Source organism: Solea senegalensis, linkage group LG2, assembly GCF_019176455.1.
Source record: "Solea senegalensis isolate Sse05_10M linkage group LG2, IFAPA_SoseM_1, whole genome shotgun sequence".
In the NCBI taxonomy this organism is placed as follows: Eukaryota; Metazoa; Chordata; class Actinopteri; order Pleuronectiformes; family Soleidae; genus Solea; species Solea senegalensis.
Genome location: NC_058022.1, coordinates 26,099,988 through 26,116,709, shown reverse-complemented (window position 1 = coordinate 26,116,709; position 16,722 = coordinate 26,099,988). Strand labels below are relative to the sequence as shown.

Sequence of the window (16,722 nt, the reverse complement as noted above, 5' to 3'; positions counted from 1 at the left end):
TTCTGCCACTAATGCAGGACTCGGGATGCAAACCTCGTTCTTCATTATTGTCTGGCACTCCTTACGGTTCATCTCTTAATGTTAGCGACAAATCCAAATTAGCAGTGTGGGATTGAATTCATTGCTTGTGTCTAATGGGATTGTAATTATTCACATAATTCAAAAACAATCAGCTGGAAAAGGCCATGAGACTGTGTACTGACATGTGTATGAATGAATCTACGAATTCACTGTGTGTGTGTGTGTGGGCTCAAGTGGACATTATATGTGGCCGTTATTTTAAATGTTAGATTTCATGTCATATCCATGTAGCTGTTGTATGTTGATTAGAATATTAATAACATTCCTTCAAAATGCCACTGCCCTGGTCTGCTCTGCAGCAGTGACTTGCATTGTTCCTCCTCATTTGCATAAAAAACATGTGCGCGTGCATGTGTTCCAGGAGTAGCAAGCTTTGAAATTCCGATATATGCATATAGAGCTGTTTTCCAGCAAGTATACTGTATGCAGAAGCCCACTTATACTGTACATGTTTAAGTTGAAAAGTAATAGACAATACAAGAAGGAGATAACTGCGTGAAGGAGTCAATGTAGGTTTTTCAGCTGAGGACTGAGATTTAGACTCTTTCCATCTTTGCAAAGAAACCAGGCTTTTATGTTTTCCAGTTAAATAGAATAGTTCCTTCCAGAGCTTGATATATGGTATAAAAGGTGAATTATCTGAAAGTCATTTCTTCTCCTGTGAAAACCAGTGCAGGGGAAATAAGGGAAAAGTAAATGAATTAAAACTGTGCCAATGTGCCAATGGAATTTCAGCCTGGAATAAACAAATAATTTTCCATCTATTTCACCATTCAAGAGCTCCGTTTGGACAGTGTAGTCTCAGAGCCTAAATGAATAAATGTGATTTGATTGTCTGGTATTTGTGCTTGAATATTTGCATTATGGGATTTGATTGGCTGATGCCCTCAGAGCAAATGTGCAGCTTGTCATTCGAAGTGTGTGTGTGGGAGTGTGGAGTTAAATCACTTTTACACAAGAAACCGGTCTATAAGGGCAGCATAACAATGTTACACTGACAAATGTGATCGAGACAAACCAGGACATTCACAAGCCTGCTAAACACAGTCTCCCGTCAGAGAACAATCATTGACAGCAGAGATTGCTTTACAAGGTCAAATCAAATCCTCTAAATGAAGTCCCATGTAACGTTTTCCCATATGTGTGATATGTGCTGTAGAGTAATGTGCATTACCTGTTCTCTGCTGATAGATGATGGACGAGTCAGAGGCGTCTTCGATACCTGGCGGCCTGGCCAGTGTGAAGAGACAGTTTGAGACTCAGGAGTTTGCCTCGTCGTCCTCACAGTCCAGTGTCAGCCAATTTCATTTCCAGCAGAAATCTGTCCAGGTGGGAATGTAAACCTACTTTCTTTTTCCCTATACATTTCTTAAATGGCCACTGAATCATGTTTTGCTGAATGTTTCTCTTTTGAGATGACCAACGTTATTTTACGCGACTGTAGCCGGAACGATATTTCTACTGCAATGTGTTTATCTCATAAAAAAGACGAAAGGAAATGGTTCAACATTTTGTCAGTGATGCTCATTTGCAAATTGTGTCTGCAAAGAAAGTGGAAACAGCAAATATTAGTTTGGCTCCAACAATTAATCAGTTACCGATTCAATCCGTAGCTATATTGTAATCGTTTTTTTAATAAAAAAAAACTTTGATTTGCTCCTTTATGCCAGTAAACAGTCAGATTATCTTTTGTTTCAGACACTTCTCAGCATTTTAATTAACAATTAATTGAATCCTTCACAAAAAAATGTCTTTAATCGATGATAAAAGTATTGTTATTTGCAGCCCCAGCATTCATTCAGTTTTAGTTTATTTAAGTAGCTGTTTCCTCTTCTCGTTAAGGTAACTGTATAGGCCAAGTTTTTAATGTAGCATAATTCCTGTAATAGATTATACAATTTAAAAAAAAACAACACATTTTCTTTTTGTGCCCACATATAAAGTGAGTTTCTCAAAGCCTGACATTGAAAAGTTGCTTCTCTAGTGAATGTGACATTTCCGTAGACAATGAATTGTTAAGGAAAGCGAGCGTGACAGATGAAAAGGACATTTTTCTTTCTCCACTGGCTTTTCTCTTCATCGGCTCTGTGAGAAGTGAGAAACACATGAATGTTGCTGCATAATTTACATTCCACTCTTGCTCTTTATCGGGGAAACGTGGCTATGGCTGCAACTCTGAGAATTTCTTGTAGGTCAAATCAAAGAGGGCAACTTAAACTTTGCTCATCTAAGTGCCACCGACATGTGGTGCATGAGGTAAATGCCAGAACACGTCAGTTGTCTGGGATCCAGATCTCACTGAAGTCAGGTCAATGCTGCCCCTCCATGCTCATTCAGACAGGAAGCAGAGCTAATTCATTGAGTGCACAAGAATCTCGCTGAATAATGGATTTAACATGGATTACACTGCAATGGGAAACCACTTTCCGCTCCTCACAGGTGTCATTTCCGTGTTCAGTTTTAAAACCGGGTGTTCATCAGAAAGATATCACACTGACACTGAGTGGTTTCTGAACTATAGACCCATGTAACATTCATGTTAACAGTACAAGATACAAAATCCCCTTATTATATTTCTCTTTTATCAATTTCATATTGTGTGTTTCTCACTGGCGGAAAGGCTTAATGTGGGATTGATGTCGTTTTTGCAATATATTGCTGTTTCCCACCGACCCTGAATCCTCCTGTTGAAGAATTTAAAGTCTGTCCCTCCCCAGGAAGCAGCTCAGTAATGGAAAAGCATTTGTTACCAGCTGCACAGGGATTTTATTAATCTTTTATCACAATGTAAAAATTACTTACTCTCCTGCTGATTTTTCCAGCTCACAAGCACAGGGCCATCACACAGTGTGTGTGTGTGTGTGTGTGTGTGTGTGTGAGATTATGCTGTGTGTATAGTCATGAATACGGATTTCAGAGATTCTACATCCTCATTTATCTGTGTTGGACAGGAAATGTCAAGCTCCTCAGAGGTGACAGTGAGAAGCAGTGCCAGAGAAGTCGTCCCCACCACAACCATACTTCACAGTCAGCAAGAGGTGAGAGGTTGCCACACACACCATTTGTCACTGTCTTTCAACCATCTCCATCTCAACACTGGCATGTTGCTAATGTAGAGAGTAGCTGTGTCTCACTTCAGGTGCCAACTTTTTTATAGGAGGCAATCATTGACTGTGTATGAAAATGTACTTAGTCTTCCACGTTGAAATATGGATGGATAGTTTGCACCTGGTGTTGACAAAAGGAACTCTACTTGAATGGAAGTCTATAGGAAAAAAAGTCTACTTCTCAATTGACTGAACATCACTTCACATTTACTCTCATTGTTAGTTTCAGCTCTTCTTTCATAGAACATTCTATCAGTTTTGTAAATGATGTCACCGTTTAGTGGGTAAATAGAAGATTAAGCACCCCACATATGAGTGGACATCATTGTGATTGACATGCATTATTGTCCAAAACATGAGAGATTACCTCATCATTACCTCATCACCACTTGAGGACGCAGATTAGGAAGTCGGTCAGACAGTTTAAAGATTTGAGGAAGGTCCCAGCTATGCACATTCACTTGTTTTAATATTTTTACTTTCACATTATCAACAACGCTTATTCTCAGTGGTTAGATGTATACCAGTTGGAATTGAAAAAAATATAACTCTGCAATATCACTGTCTTAAAACTGACTGGATACAGGTTTTAGAAATATTATTATCATGGGAATAAATTGCATAATAGCATCCAGATTGAAACTTTTAATTATAAGCAGAGGCTGTTGTGTTGACAGAGTACTAATCATGTGCTACTATCTCTTGCAGGTGATCCATGATCAAAGATTCCAACAAAACAGCATGGCTGGCAGTTATGGGGATCATTACAATGAAACAGGTTGTTCTGCCTATGCTTTTTTTTTTTTTGTAATTTGCACATTTTCTTTTATCAGAGCACTGCGTTGGTCCTGTAAATTAATGATCATTCCCTCTATTGGTGAATAAGGGATGAGCTATGAAAATGAGTTGAAGCGCAGATGATTTTCCATTCATTGCATATAGTAGCAAATCTAATCAGGACAGAGTCAGAAAGGTAAAACATTGGAAAGTGGAAATTGGGCAATCACCGCTGCATGGTTTCAGAAAATGAAAACTACTCAGGATTTTAATGAAATGATTTATTTCTTTTCCTAATCCCCCTGAGCTTCCTCACTGTGAATGACTTAATGAGGCAGCCTTCTTCTTGTGTCTAATTCAGTTATGCTTGTTGGAGGAGAGGACCTACCAAAGGTTTCCACTCAGGCTTTGAAGCAACAGTATGAAAAAACTATTGAGGAAGCGGCACCAGCCAAGGAAATCAAGGTAATGATGCTGTCTGTTTGTCTAAATAGAGGGTAGTTTTGGTTTTTGATGGTGTATCAGGATGATGATGGGGGTCCCATCATGAAATCATCAAAAAGAAATTGTGCACACTATGAGTTGATGGGAAATAAATTGGAAAGGATAAAAGACTGCATGTCATTACACAGCCAAATTCTGCAGTTTTTTTCATAGCGTCAAGGGGAAAATGTAGTCTAAATCATGGTCACACATTAATATCTGCAGTTAAAGTGATCTTGTGATGCAGATTACTGCCTAACCAAAACGTCTACGTCAGACTCAAGATCTGATGAGCTTAAAGATTAGTTTCCTTTACAGCTTTATTCTGAACTTGACTCAATTATAATAATTATTTCACATTAAAAATGTAAGATAAGATAAGGTAAGATGGACATTAGGTAAGGCTTCCGTTTCTGATCATTTTATGACCCACACCTGAAAAATGACATTCATTTTTAACTTCAACACAATGTCCTTCTTTCCTCAACAAAAAAACACACCAAAGGTTGATGTCGACTTCAACCAGTTTCAGTGGGGGCCAATACACCAGTCCTCTAAAGCTTCAGCAGTGACAAGCTCTGAATCTTCCTCCGCTGTAAAGACTGCCACTGCATCATCGGTTGCATCTACTACATCAGTGGCTCATGAGGTGACAGACCATTTTCCTCCCCCACCCTCAAACCTGCTGCAGGAATCACAGAGAGTTTCAGAGTATGCTATGTCTTCCCAACCTCATGAACAAGTCTACCAACAGAAGTGCACTGGTAAAGAACAGCACTTCAAACACAAGAGCATGGCCGAAGTGAAGCGCCTCTATAAACATATTCATCCAGAGGTCCGCAAGAACCTCGAAGCGGACTACTTGAGTCAGCTGACTGAAGCCGAACAGAAGGATTTGCAAAGTGAAGAGATGGTGGGTGACGTCCAGCAGGCGTGCTACATTTTTGAAAACGACGGGAACAGTTCAAGTAGATGCTCGAGTCCTGACAGGGAGTCAGTGGAGTGGGAAGAGATCCTCAAAGGAGAAGTGCAGTCCATGCGCTGGATGTTTGAAAACAAGCCACTAGATACCATCAAAGATGAAACCCCAGATGAGGATGAGGTGAGGAATATTGCTCAGCAGGAAATTATTGCTGGCAAAGATGTCAGACACACAGCATGGATGTTTGAAACCAAGCACATGGATGCTCTAGGGACAGAGACAACTGACTCGACTGAGCAGTCAGGAAAATTGACTGATCTTGCGAGAGGAGATGTTCGCACTGCTACATGGCTTTTTGAGACTCAGCCACTCGATTACCTGAATAAGATCTACCAAGAAGATGAGCAGGAGGCAGATGCTGTTGTCACCAAAGACATCACAGGAGGGGATGTCAAAACTGCCAGGTATCTCTTTGAGACCCAGCATCTAGATTCCCTTGGCAAAACAGAAACCATTGAGGAAAGCCACTTTCTGAACCTCAAGTCTGAGCTAGAGGAGATTAAGGGGGATGTGAAAACAACCACTCGCAGGTTTGAGACACAGCCCATGTGTGTCATCAGGGGGGATTCTGGAGAGATGCTGGAGATCACCACAATTCGCAAGGAGGAGACTGAGAAGGGTGATGTGAAGACATCACGGTGGATGTTTGAAACCCAGCCTCTGGATATGATCAGCAAAGACCCTGCAAATGTAAAGCTGATATGTGGTATTTCTATGGAGGACATTCAAGGAAGTGTGAATAAAGGTAGATGGCTTTTTGAGACTAGGACTCTCGACACCATTAAGGATGAGGAATGGGAGACTTCCCGAAATCAAAGAGAAGAAATAATTGGAGCTGATGTAAGAAAACACTGCCAGGTTTTTGAAACCCAGCCCATGGATACTCTAAAGGACAACGCTAATGATCAACCTATACCCTCTGAGGACATTATAGGAGGTGATGTTCAATCAGCAAAACATCTGTTTGAAACAGTCCCCATGGAAAACTTGAAAGAACTCCTGGAAGTGGGAAAACTTAAGAAAATGGTTGCATCTGAAGAAGAAAAGGGTGATGTAAGGCATCAGAAGTGGGTCTTTGAAAGCCAGCCATTGGAGAATATAAGAGAGGAGAAAAAAGAAGTTACAAGGACTGTGAACATTGAAGAGCTTGATAAAGGAGACGTGATAAACTATAAAGAAAGATTTGAAAGTATGGATTTAAGCAAATGTGAAGGAACACAGAAAATTCAAATTGAAGGTGTCACAAGCGGTTCTGTCAAATCCAACAAAGTTCTTTTTGAATCTACTCCTATGTATGCAATGCAAGACAGCTCTGGCCATTACCATGAGGTGAGGACTGTGAGGCGTGAAGAGATTGTGAAGGGTGATGTACACAGCTGTAGATGGATGTTTGAAACACATCCTATTGATCAATTTGATGACAGCATCAATAAATTTCAGATCATTAAAGGTATATCCAAGCAGGAGATTGAGTCAGGAGACGTTAAAACAGCTCAGTGGTTGTTTGAAACTCAACCACTTGATTCCATAAAATCTTTCGGTAATTTTGAGGATGAAGAGCACAAAACTAAAGAGGAAATTGAGATAGAAAAGGGAGACGTGAAGACTTGTAGGTGGCTCTTTGAGACTCAGCCCATGGATGTCCTGTATGAAAAAGTGGAACACAATGAGTCAGATGTAAAGGAAGTGCAGAGAGGTGACGTCAAAACGTGCACTTGGCTCTTTGAGACCCAGACACTTGACAACATACGTGATCACTCTGAGTCCGAGACCGTTCTGAAAACATGCACCGTAAAACAAGACGACATCCAAGGAAAAGATGTGCGACTTGCTCGCTTCCTCTTTGAAACAGAGAATCTTGACAACATCACAGGCGAGGACAGCAGTTCTTTCAGGAGGGTCACAGAAATTGACGTCCATTCAGGCGATGTCTCGAGGATGAAATACATCTTTGAGAATCGCTCCTCAGACATCATGAGCTCCACCTCCAAGGAGACAATGCAGAGGCTGAAGACGCAGCAGGCCGAGGACATCCAGAGGGGAAATGTGGTCAGTAACACCTGGATGTTTGAGAACCAGCCAATGGATGCCATCCACGATGATGTCACAGAGGCTAGGGAGATTCGTACTGTTACCGATGTTCAGGGAGGTGATGTTGACAAAGGCCGCTTTATTTTTGAGACATACACTCTGGATCAAATTAAAGAGAAATCCAGCGAGACTGACATCTCAAAACACAGTAATATCACAAGTATCTTCAGAGATGAAATAGAAAAGGGAGACGTAAAAAATTACACTATGATGTTTGAATCTCAGCCGCTGTATGCCATCCGTGACAAGGAAGGCCATTATCATGAAGTAACTACAGTTACCAAGGAGGAAATCATGAGAGGGGATGTAGTGGGTGCCCGGTGGCTGTTTGAAACAAAGCCACTGGATTCAATTAGAGATTCCGAGGAGGTCTATGTGATTAAAGCTGTGACAGAGGAAGGTATCAACACAGGAAACGTTAACTCTGCCAGATGGAGATTTGAAACACAGCCTCTGGATGAAATTACAGAGGAAATAAAAGTCAGGTCAAAAACAGTTGCTGATATTCAAGGTGGTGATGTGAAGACAAACAAAGAGCGTTTTGAGACTGATGAAATGTCACAAAAGTACATCAGAACTGTTAGTGTGAGTGAAATCCAAAAAGGCGATGTGAGATCTGCCACATGGATGTTTGAAACACGCACAATGGATGAGATCCATGGTGAAGGAGTTGAATATGATGATTTGGAGAGAGTGACAAAGGAAGAAGTAATGAAAGGGGATGTCAAACAGTCTGTTTGGCTCTTTGAAAAGCAGCCGCTTGATAGTATCAAAGAGAGTGATGGCACAGAGCTGACAGTGACAAAGGAGGAAATCCCACAGGCCGACGTGAAGACAACAACATGGCTATTTGAGACTACTCCATTCCATGAATTCAATGAGAGCAGTGTTGAAAAAACAGAAATAATAGGTAAGAGTATCAAAGAGACACTCCATGAGCTATACTGTCAGAAAATGGTGGACTCCCAAGGCATCCTTATTGAGACAGATGAGATTGGTGATGTCCGCATGGCAAAGTATAAACTCATGAATCAGGATTGTCCACAAATCCAAAAAGAAGAGATTATCAGAGGGGATCTAAGCAATATAATGATGAACCTCCTGAACTGTAGGGAGACCACTGAAAGGGGGATAACAATTGATGAGGAGGAGCGGGGGCACATCAACACCACAGTGAAACAGCTGTTCAACCAGGAAAGGGGAATCAATGTCGAAAAAGAGGAAATTATCCATGGTGACATTCAAGAGGCCATAAACAATCTGCTCAAGAATGAAGGCTCCTCCAAGCGTGGTATTCTGATTCAAGAGGATGAGAAAGGAGATGTGAGGATGACTATCTATTCCCTGTTAAATAAAGGTGAGAGGGCTAGTATGGAGAAAGAGGATATTATTCAAGGAAATGTCAGCAGAACTCTTCACCGTCTGCTCTCCAATTCAGGCGGAGAAGACTCTAAAAGGATAAAGGTGGGGGACACAGAAAGGGGTAATGTCAGTTTTTACACCACATGCATTGAGTCGGGAGCTATGGATTACCTGACACAGCTTCAGAGTGAGTATAATGAATCCCAGGAACAAGTGGAAAAGGAGCATATCATAGGAGGTGACATTGAAGAGACTAAAATCCTGCTGCGGAAGAATCAGCAGCAGGTTGGTCGCACTGTAGCTAAGGATGACATAGTTCCTGGAGACGTAAACAGCACTGTTAAAGTCTTCATGACAGAGCCTACTGTCACCTACAAAAACCTGGAGGAAAAAGATATCGTTAAAGGTGACCTCAGTGCAGCCTTAGATTCCCTGACCCAAGCTATCAATCAGAAGGTGGTTATAGAGAAAGAGGAGGTGGTGAAGGGAGACATACCGACAACTCTAAGGTCTCTGGAGGAGGCCCAGCATCAAGCCAAAGAAATGGAAAAGCCGGAAATCGTCAGGGGAGACATCAGGAGTGCTCTCGAGTCGCTTGAGAAATCTTCAACTACTAAAACAGTTACAGTTGAAGATTTGGTGCCAGGTGACATCAAAGGGACCCTGAGATCCCTGGAGGAAGCGCAGCAAGCTGTAAAAGAACTGGAGAAAGAGGAGATTGTGAAAGGAGACATCTACACTGCCATGCAAAATTTACATGAAGCCTCAAATGATAAAAAGATTTACCAGCATCAAGTAAGCGAACAAGGTGATGTCAAAGGCACGATCCAGCTTTTGCTTGAGCCGACAATGTCTTCGAAAAGGCAGCGCAGGGGAAGCACAGAGGGAGATGTAAAAACATCTATAAAGTCTCTTTATGAAGGACAGGAGACAATGCAGGTAGAAAAAGAGGAGGTAGTAAAAGGAGATGTGCAAGGGGCAATAAAGTGTTTGATGCAACGAAAACAATATTCAAATCCAAAACGTATGTATTCCCACAAGAAAACAAAAGTGCCCATGAAAAATCCATTAACTACAAAGCAAGGGGAGCATGAATGTGTGCATGAAGCAATGTATGATAGTGCAGGAGTCAATCCAGCCCCCGCTGTGAAAAACCTCTCTCAGAGCAGTGAGTCACAGAGGCACGCGCAGAGGCACAACGAAAGCAAATCAGTAAAAACACAGGTAATAACCCAAGAGAGCCACTCAGTTACTGTAGCCAAAACAGATAATACCACAGGGGCCTCTCAGCAGAAGAACATAAAAGAACAGAAACAAAAAGCTTTGCCCCCTCAGAAAATACAAGCTCCTAAGCCTGTTATGATAAAGACTAAACAAATGACTGATAATGATCAAACAGAGACACAAGCAGCTGATGTGAAAATGATAAAGGAGACGAAAATTTCAAAGAAGATGTGCGAAACAAAGACAATCAAGCAGGTGCAGACGTCAGTGACGGAGAAAAGCGTTACCCATAGGCAAAATGTAAAGGTATCAGAACACGTCTCAACATCTCAAAAGCAGACAGAGAATAAGGCTCTCACTGAAAAAACAAACATTAAAAAGAAGAAGGATGATCAGTCTGACCTTGAAGTGAGAGGGAAGGGGATGATCAAAAAAGGAAGACCAGAAATTCATTTCCCACCTCCTCCTTCTTCCCCACCTCCACGGTCAGAGTCAGAGTTTTCCCTCCCTCCACCACCGTCGCCAGTGTCGGAGAATCCAACATTACCCTCTTCCCGACCTTTTACCATGCAGGACAGTGATCTCCCACCACCACCACCTCCACCTCCCATGGAGAGCATAAAGTCAGAGTCTGAACTTTTCCTCCCTCCTCCTCCTCCACCTCCACCTCCACCACCCTCAGTAGGTGGACAGGATATTCTCCCTCCGCCCCCCTCGCAGCAAGAGCTTTATGCGATGCCTCAGCCTCCCTCTGTAAAAGTGGGCAAACCCATCAGCAAGCCTTTATTCAAAGTGCCCACACAACCTGAAACGCAGAAGCAACCCATAAAAGTTAGGCCCAAATGGCAGAAAAACCAACCAACGCCACCACCACCACCACCACCAACACCACCAACTCAGTTGCCTCCTGATCAAGAAAAAACAGTGTCAGCCGTCCGTAAAGAAGAAGCAAAATCACAAGAAGTGAAAAAGGAAACAATCCAACGGATTGAAACAAGCAAACAAATTCAGTCTGAATCAACAGCAGTGTCAGCAACAAAAACCACAAACATCCCAGTTGTAAAACCAGTGCAAAAAGAGAAAGTCTTTGTCCCACCCATCAAACTGCCTCCTCCTCCTGAGCCTGCTCCAGCTCCCAAGGCTCGAACATTTGCCCGCAAATTTAAAACCCCTCTCATGCTTGCAGAGGAAAAGTATCGCCTACAGAAGGAGAAAGAGGACCTGGAGAGGAGTATAGTCACAACTCCGACCTCTCCACCACCTAATATGCCCTCCTCTACTGCCAGTGCTGAGCCTATGTCAGCACAGAGTACTGAGAAAACAATGGTTATGCAAGAGACAACAGAAAAGATGGAGGAAGCTAAGACAATTTCAAAAAAAGAAACATTGGCACAACTCACACCTGCAAAGAAAACCCCTTCCCAGATTCCCATGAGCAAGCCCTTGATCTCTGTGGTAAATAAGAAATCAGGCCCTGGATCTTCAAACGTGTCCTTAGAAAAAAAGCAGGTTTCAAAAGAGCATCTCTCAGAAAACATACTTGCCTCAGCTGATTCTGTAAAAAAGAATCAAACGGCATCCAAACATCAGACTGTTTCTCTTTCTCAGTCTCATCGCGTGGTCTCAAAGGCTGAAGTAGAGTCACATTCAAACGTGGTCACTTCTTCAGTACAGGAGCTCAGCACTGCCACAAGTGCTGTCCAGGAAAATCTTCAAAGCCAGGCTTCTGTCACAGTGAAAGCTAAAGATGTAAAGAATATTAATGTACCTGTGACACAGGAGGGAAAAAAGAGCCCCTCTCTACCTACTAAAATTCCAAAAGTAACTCCAGGTTTTAAGGTGAAAACCTTTAAAATACCGACAGATAAGAAAGAAGAGAAAAGTGACACTGTGGTACAAAAGGATGCAATGAAAAGTGACGTGCATTTACAGCAAGAGAAATGTTGCATATCACAGAAAAGTGAGACAAAGGTGACCCAGGAAAGCAAGCATCACACGTCAGCTAGAGTTGAGATGGAAACAGAAATGAAAGTGAAGGAAAAGAAGAGTCAGGTGACTTCGCCCGTGAAGGAAGCCGGAGTGGAGGTTCATGCGAAAAAGGCAAAGCAGGTGCACAAAAATGAGACTGAAGTGACGCTGTCACCATCTGTTACTGTGTTAATGCCTAAGGTGACAAAGATAACGTCTGCAGCAACTCATCAAGGACAAGGCCAATTATCTGTCTCCCACAGTCAGCAGAGCATGAAGGCAGAGCACGTTCAAAGGCACGAGGAGGTGGTCGTGATGGAAAACAGGGCACAGCAGAACCTGCAGAAGCAAGAGGCTGTTCAGATGCACACACGGCAGATGAAGCAACAAGCAGCAGAGACGAATAAAATCCAGATAAAGGTTGGAAATTCAAAAGGCGAGCCTAAATTTGTGTCAGTGAAAGGCGTAGGGAAAATGGCCCATACAGAAGAAGCGTGTGCTAAAGAAATCACAGATTCAGAGAAATGTAATGCTATGCAGAAGCTGCTCATTCAAATAGAGGAGCTCCAGGGTGCACCAAGCAAAATAGACACCAAAACTGTCACGACGATTATAAGCGAACTCGCCGAATGGGTGATAGGCTTGGATGAGAAAAATAATCTAAGGGAAATTGCCAAACAGCAAAGTAAGAAAAAGTTGAAGGAGATGTTGGTGTATGTGAAGAATATTGTTCAAACCAAGTTCAGATTTTTGGAGGACAACTTGAAATCTGTTGAAAAGCAGGAAGAGGAGCAACCCTCAGCAACACCGCCTGTGCTTCCAAAACCAGACAAGAGTGTATTCACCGCAAAGTTGTCAAAGACTGGTGCTAGTGTGTCTAAAACTGAGCAGAAAGTGGTCGGAGAGAAAATGTCACTTCGTGGGAGCAGAGTACATCAGGACCTGAGTGAGAAGTCTGATCACAGAGTGGCCTCTCCTTTAGCAAGCATCCGCACGCCATCACCCACTTTCATTAGTATAGAATCCAGGAGGGTGGACTCACCACTCAGAGTGACACCTTCCCCTCCGCCATACAAATCTGTCGGGACGCCTCCGCCTCCTCCTCGCAAGTCATACACGCCCACCTCTGCCTTCAACAGGGCGACACCCTCTCCAACCCTGAGCCGCTCAGAAAAGCTGATAAAACTCCGGGACACGACCTCAAAGCTCTCTCACGGCGTCACCCCACCACCTCCTGCAGCACTACCAGAGTATTTTGCTGCAGAAAGAGAGCAATCATCCCCATTTAGTGACTGGGGAACACCCATAGATGAGGAGTTGGTAGATGTAGCAGAGATGGTGGACTCCATGAAAACAGTCAGGGACAAGAAGTCTTTCTTTGAAGATGCTCAAAAAGCTGAGGTGATCAAGAGTTACATTCGGAAGGATCCCATAGATATTCCCGAACGTCTGGGACCTGATGCTGAGGAGGGCGCCGAAGCTGTGATTATAGATCTCATGAAGGAGGATCTTCCAAAAATTGACCTAACTAAACTGGTGAACAGATTTGAGTCTCCAAAACCAAAATTGTTTTCCAGGAAGGAACCCATTGTCATTTCAGAAAGGCTTGGGAGCGATACAGAGGACGCAGAGGCGGAACCACATACTCCAAAAACTGAAGAAATCCCTACGTTTAACGTCAAAGCGATAAAGGATGTGTTTGAGACAGGAGAGCACAGCTCACAGGCGGCACGAGAGCTGAGGGAACAAATAGAAAGAAGAGAACCAGAGTCGGTTTATTGCAGGCCAGCGGATCAGTCTGAAACCACATCAGTCACCGAGCAATTCTGCAGCATTGACGACACCGGAAATATAATGAGGGAGGTAAGGAGTGAGATGCATTCTGGGAGCTCTGTGACCCGTGGCAACCCTCCGTCCTATGCTGACGTGGTGAGAGGCAAGGTTCCAACAGTGGACATGCTCCCCGAGGCCTCCAGCGAGGAACTGCTCAGAAGCTTCCAGGAGTCATGGGCTGAGGGCCAAGGAGTTTTCCAGAACCTGGGATTCAGTGTCACGGAGCAAAGGACCTCGCAGATCATGACCCACCACCAGGAGACTGTCATGTCGGGTAAACTGAGCTGTGCAGCATGAGGGATGCTAAACAAGTGTGGCGGTGTGTTTAACATGCTCGGTTTGAAAAAAGCATTTTGTGGAAAGAAAAGAAGCATTAACACTGTTGCTCTGACACTGTTATTTATGTCTTGTGATTCCCTTTGATGTGTTTTGTTTGCAACGTCTCGCCCTTAATGCTCGGAGCAGCTCACAGTTAAGGCGGCAGCAGTTTGACACCTTTTAATATTCACAGGTTACACTGTTTGTCCTGTTCACTCCTGCCTCTGATGTGTGAGGCTGGCAGCGATGCAAACATATTGAATTAATATTCCTCTTGCTGTGTGATGGATGCTGTTTTGACTGTGACACAGCACAGAGCTGCTTGCAGGGAGAAGAAAACAGGAGTTTTGATGTATTTCGTTGACATGAAGTTCATTCAGATAAATAACTTTTTTTAGACATAGTCAGTGTTAAATTTGCACAGTTGTAGTTGCCAGTCTGACAAATGTGTTGTAAAGACAAGTCAATTTCTAATTCTGACAGTAATCACTATATGCAACATGTTATTTGGTTTATTTCAGTTTTTTTATTGCTGTACTATCCTTTAATACTGATTATTATTATAAGTAGTTGTAGTAATAATAGTAGTAATAGTAGTGTTATTTGTATTATCATAGCTATTTACTATAAAGATCCTCTACTGCTATAATAGCAGTTACAGGGAAAGTAGGAAATGTACATTTCAACTCAAGTTTATTAGAATTCATTATAAACTTTGCTAACTTTATCAACCTACTGCATGTGGAACTGTAATCAACATTTGCACTAATCTACATTAATTTGCATGTGGCCAAAAAATACACATTTTATTTTGCAGTGACAAAAAAAAGGATTTTTAGTTGAAAAAGCATAGCTCTAAAACACTCAGTGATGATTTTGCTGCCACAGCTAATTAGTCACCCGACTTCCATATGGCTATGTTTGTTATTAATTTACTTTAGTTATTTTCTGGTTTTGATTCAAACTCAAAAGAATATTTTCATGGAAAAAAAATATGCAAATGAAAAGTCCTTATGTCCACATTTATAATGGCAAATAACAAGACAGTGTTTGTTTTTAAAAGGACACAAATTAAAACAGCACGGATACCCACTGCTCTGATTTACATTAGCAATTAACTGAAACTAATGCAGTGTAAAACAGACCAATTCCTCATCTCTCTTATCTGTTTTATGCACTAATTTACACCAAAATTGCCTGGTTGCTTTGGGGCGAAAGTCCCTTTGAAAACAGAAAATTGTTGTTAAATAAACTGTTGCCTCCTCTTTCTTGTGCAGAAAACTCGAATTCCAGAGTCCGAACTGTGCAGGGTGTGTCGGAAGAGGGTCTACCCCATGGAGTCACTGATCGCAGACAAACAAACCTTCCATAGAAGCTGCTTTCGTTGTGAACACTGCAGAGGCAAACTGAGGTGAGGCCATCTCACAGAGCCCACAGCGTTGTTGTTTCATTTGACACTATTATTTTAACTGTCTTGTTTCTTTCCTAATAGCCTTGGCAACTATGCCTCTCTCCATGGACGGATGTACTGCAAACCACATTACAAACAACTGTTCAAGTCCAAAGGAAATTATGACGAAGGATTTGGACAGAAACCACACAAAGAACTCTGGAGTGATAAGAACCAGCAGAACTCCAACAAAAAGACAAACGTCAAATCGCCATCACCTGAAAAGAAAGTCATGGATTCCAGATATTCCGCCGTTCACAGCCCAGTAGTCACTCAGGAGTACGATATAAGCAAAACACTGGAGGAAAACAAAAAGCCCGCATGTAAGATTTCTGTAGTGTGGCCTCCACAAACAGATCAGCCAAAGAAAGCGTTCACTATAGAGGATGAATTGAAGTTGGTGAAGCCGTTGTGGCCCCCTAAGGAGGGCTCGGTTGAGGAATATGATCCCGCAAAGCCTTCGTTGAAAGAGGCTGATATTCCTGGAGCTAAAGTACAAAATGGACCCCAGGAAAATGACAAGGTGCAGGAGAGTGTCTATTTAACAGAGAATGGGGGAAAGTCTGAAGAGATTCCTGTCTCCCTTGTGGCAGTCACTGAGGACCCAGTGAGTGTTGCTCACACTCAAGAAACTAAAGAATCAAACAGCGGCCCTGAGGCCACAGCACAAGTGGCTTCCGAAATGGACTCTGAAGTGCGGCCTGGAGAGGCAGAGCGAGAACAAGGTGAAGGCAGCGATGGTGGAGCAGTGCTGGAGGAGAGTATAGGAAAGGTAGAGGAAGTGACAGTAAATGGAAACGCGGCAGGTGAGGGGGAAAAACAGGAGGAGATGGACAGAGGGGTGAACAATGCGGAGGGTTCAAAGGACACGTTAATGGATGAGAAGGTGACGGCAGAACACAACGCAAACTGCAACAACAATAATAATAATAACATTCGTCAGACACAGATTAACGAGGAAGTCCTTTTTCAAGAGCTTAGTGAGACGGAAGACAACAAACAGACGGTTGTTGACTCAGATACAACGAGAGAAACAGATTTCTTCC

The 16,722-nt window shown here is 42.6% G+C and overlaps 1 protein-coding gene across 1 annotated transcript in view; it reads left to right on the top strand.

Moving 5' to 3' along the window:
* xirp2a (xin actin binding repeat containing 2a) overlaps positions 1–15,786 on the top strand; it is a 55,279-nt gene extending 39,493 nt beyond the window's left edge. The window contains exons 6-12 of the mRNA XM_044019015.1: positions 1,273–1,410; positions 3,033–3,119; positions 3,897–3,966; positions 4,327–4,430; positions 4,954–14,182; positions 15,504–15,637; positions 15,719–15,786. Coding sequence (XP_043874950.1) covers positions 1,273–1,410; positions 3,033–3,119; positions 3,897–3,966; positions 4,327–4,430; positions 4,954–14,182; positions 15,504–15,598 — 9,723 coding nt within the window. The 3' untranslated portion in view covers positions 15,599–15,637; positions 15,719–15,786. The remainder of the gene's footprint in view (positions 1–1,272; positions 1,411–3,032; positions 3,120–3,896; positions 3,967–4,326; positions 4,431–4,953; positions 14,183–15,503; positions 15,638–15,718) is intronic.
* Positions 15,787–16,722: the final 936 nt, after the last annotated feature.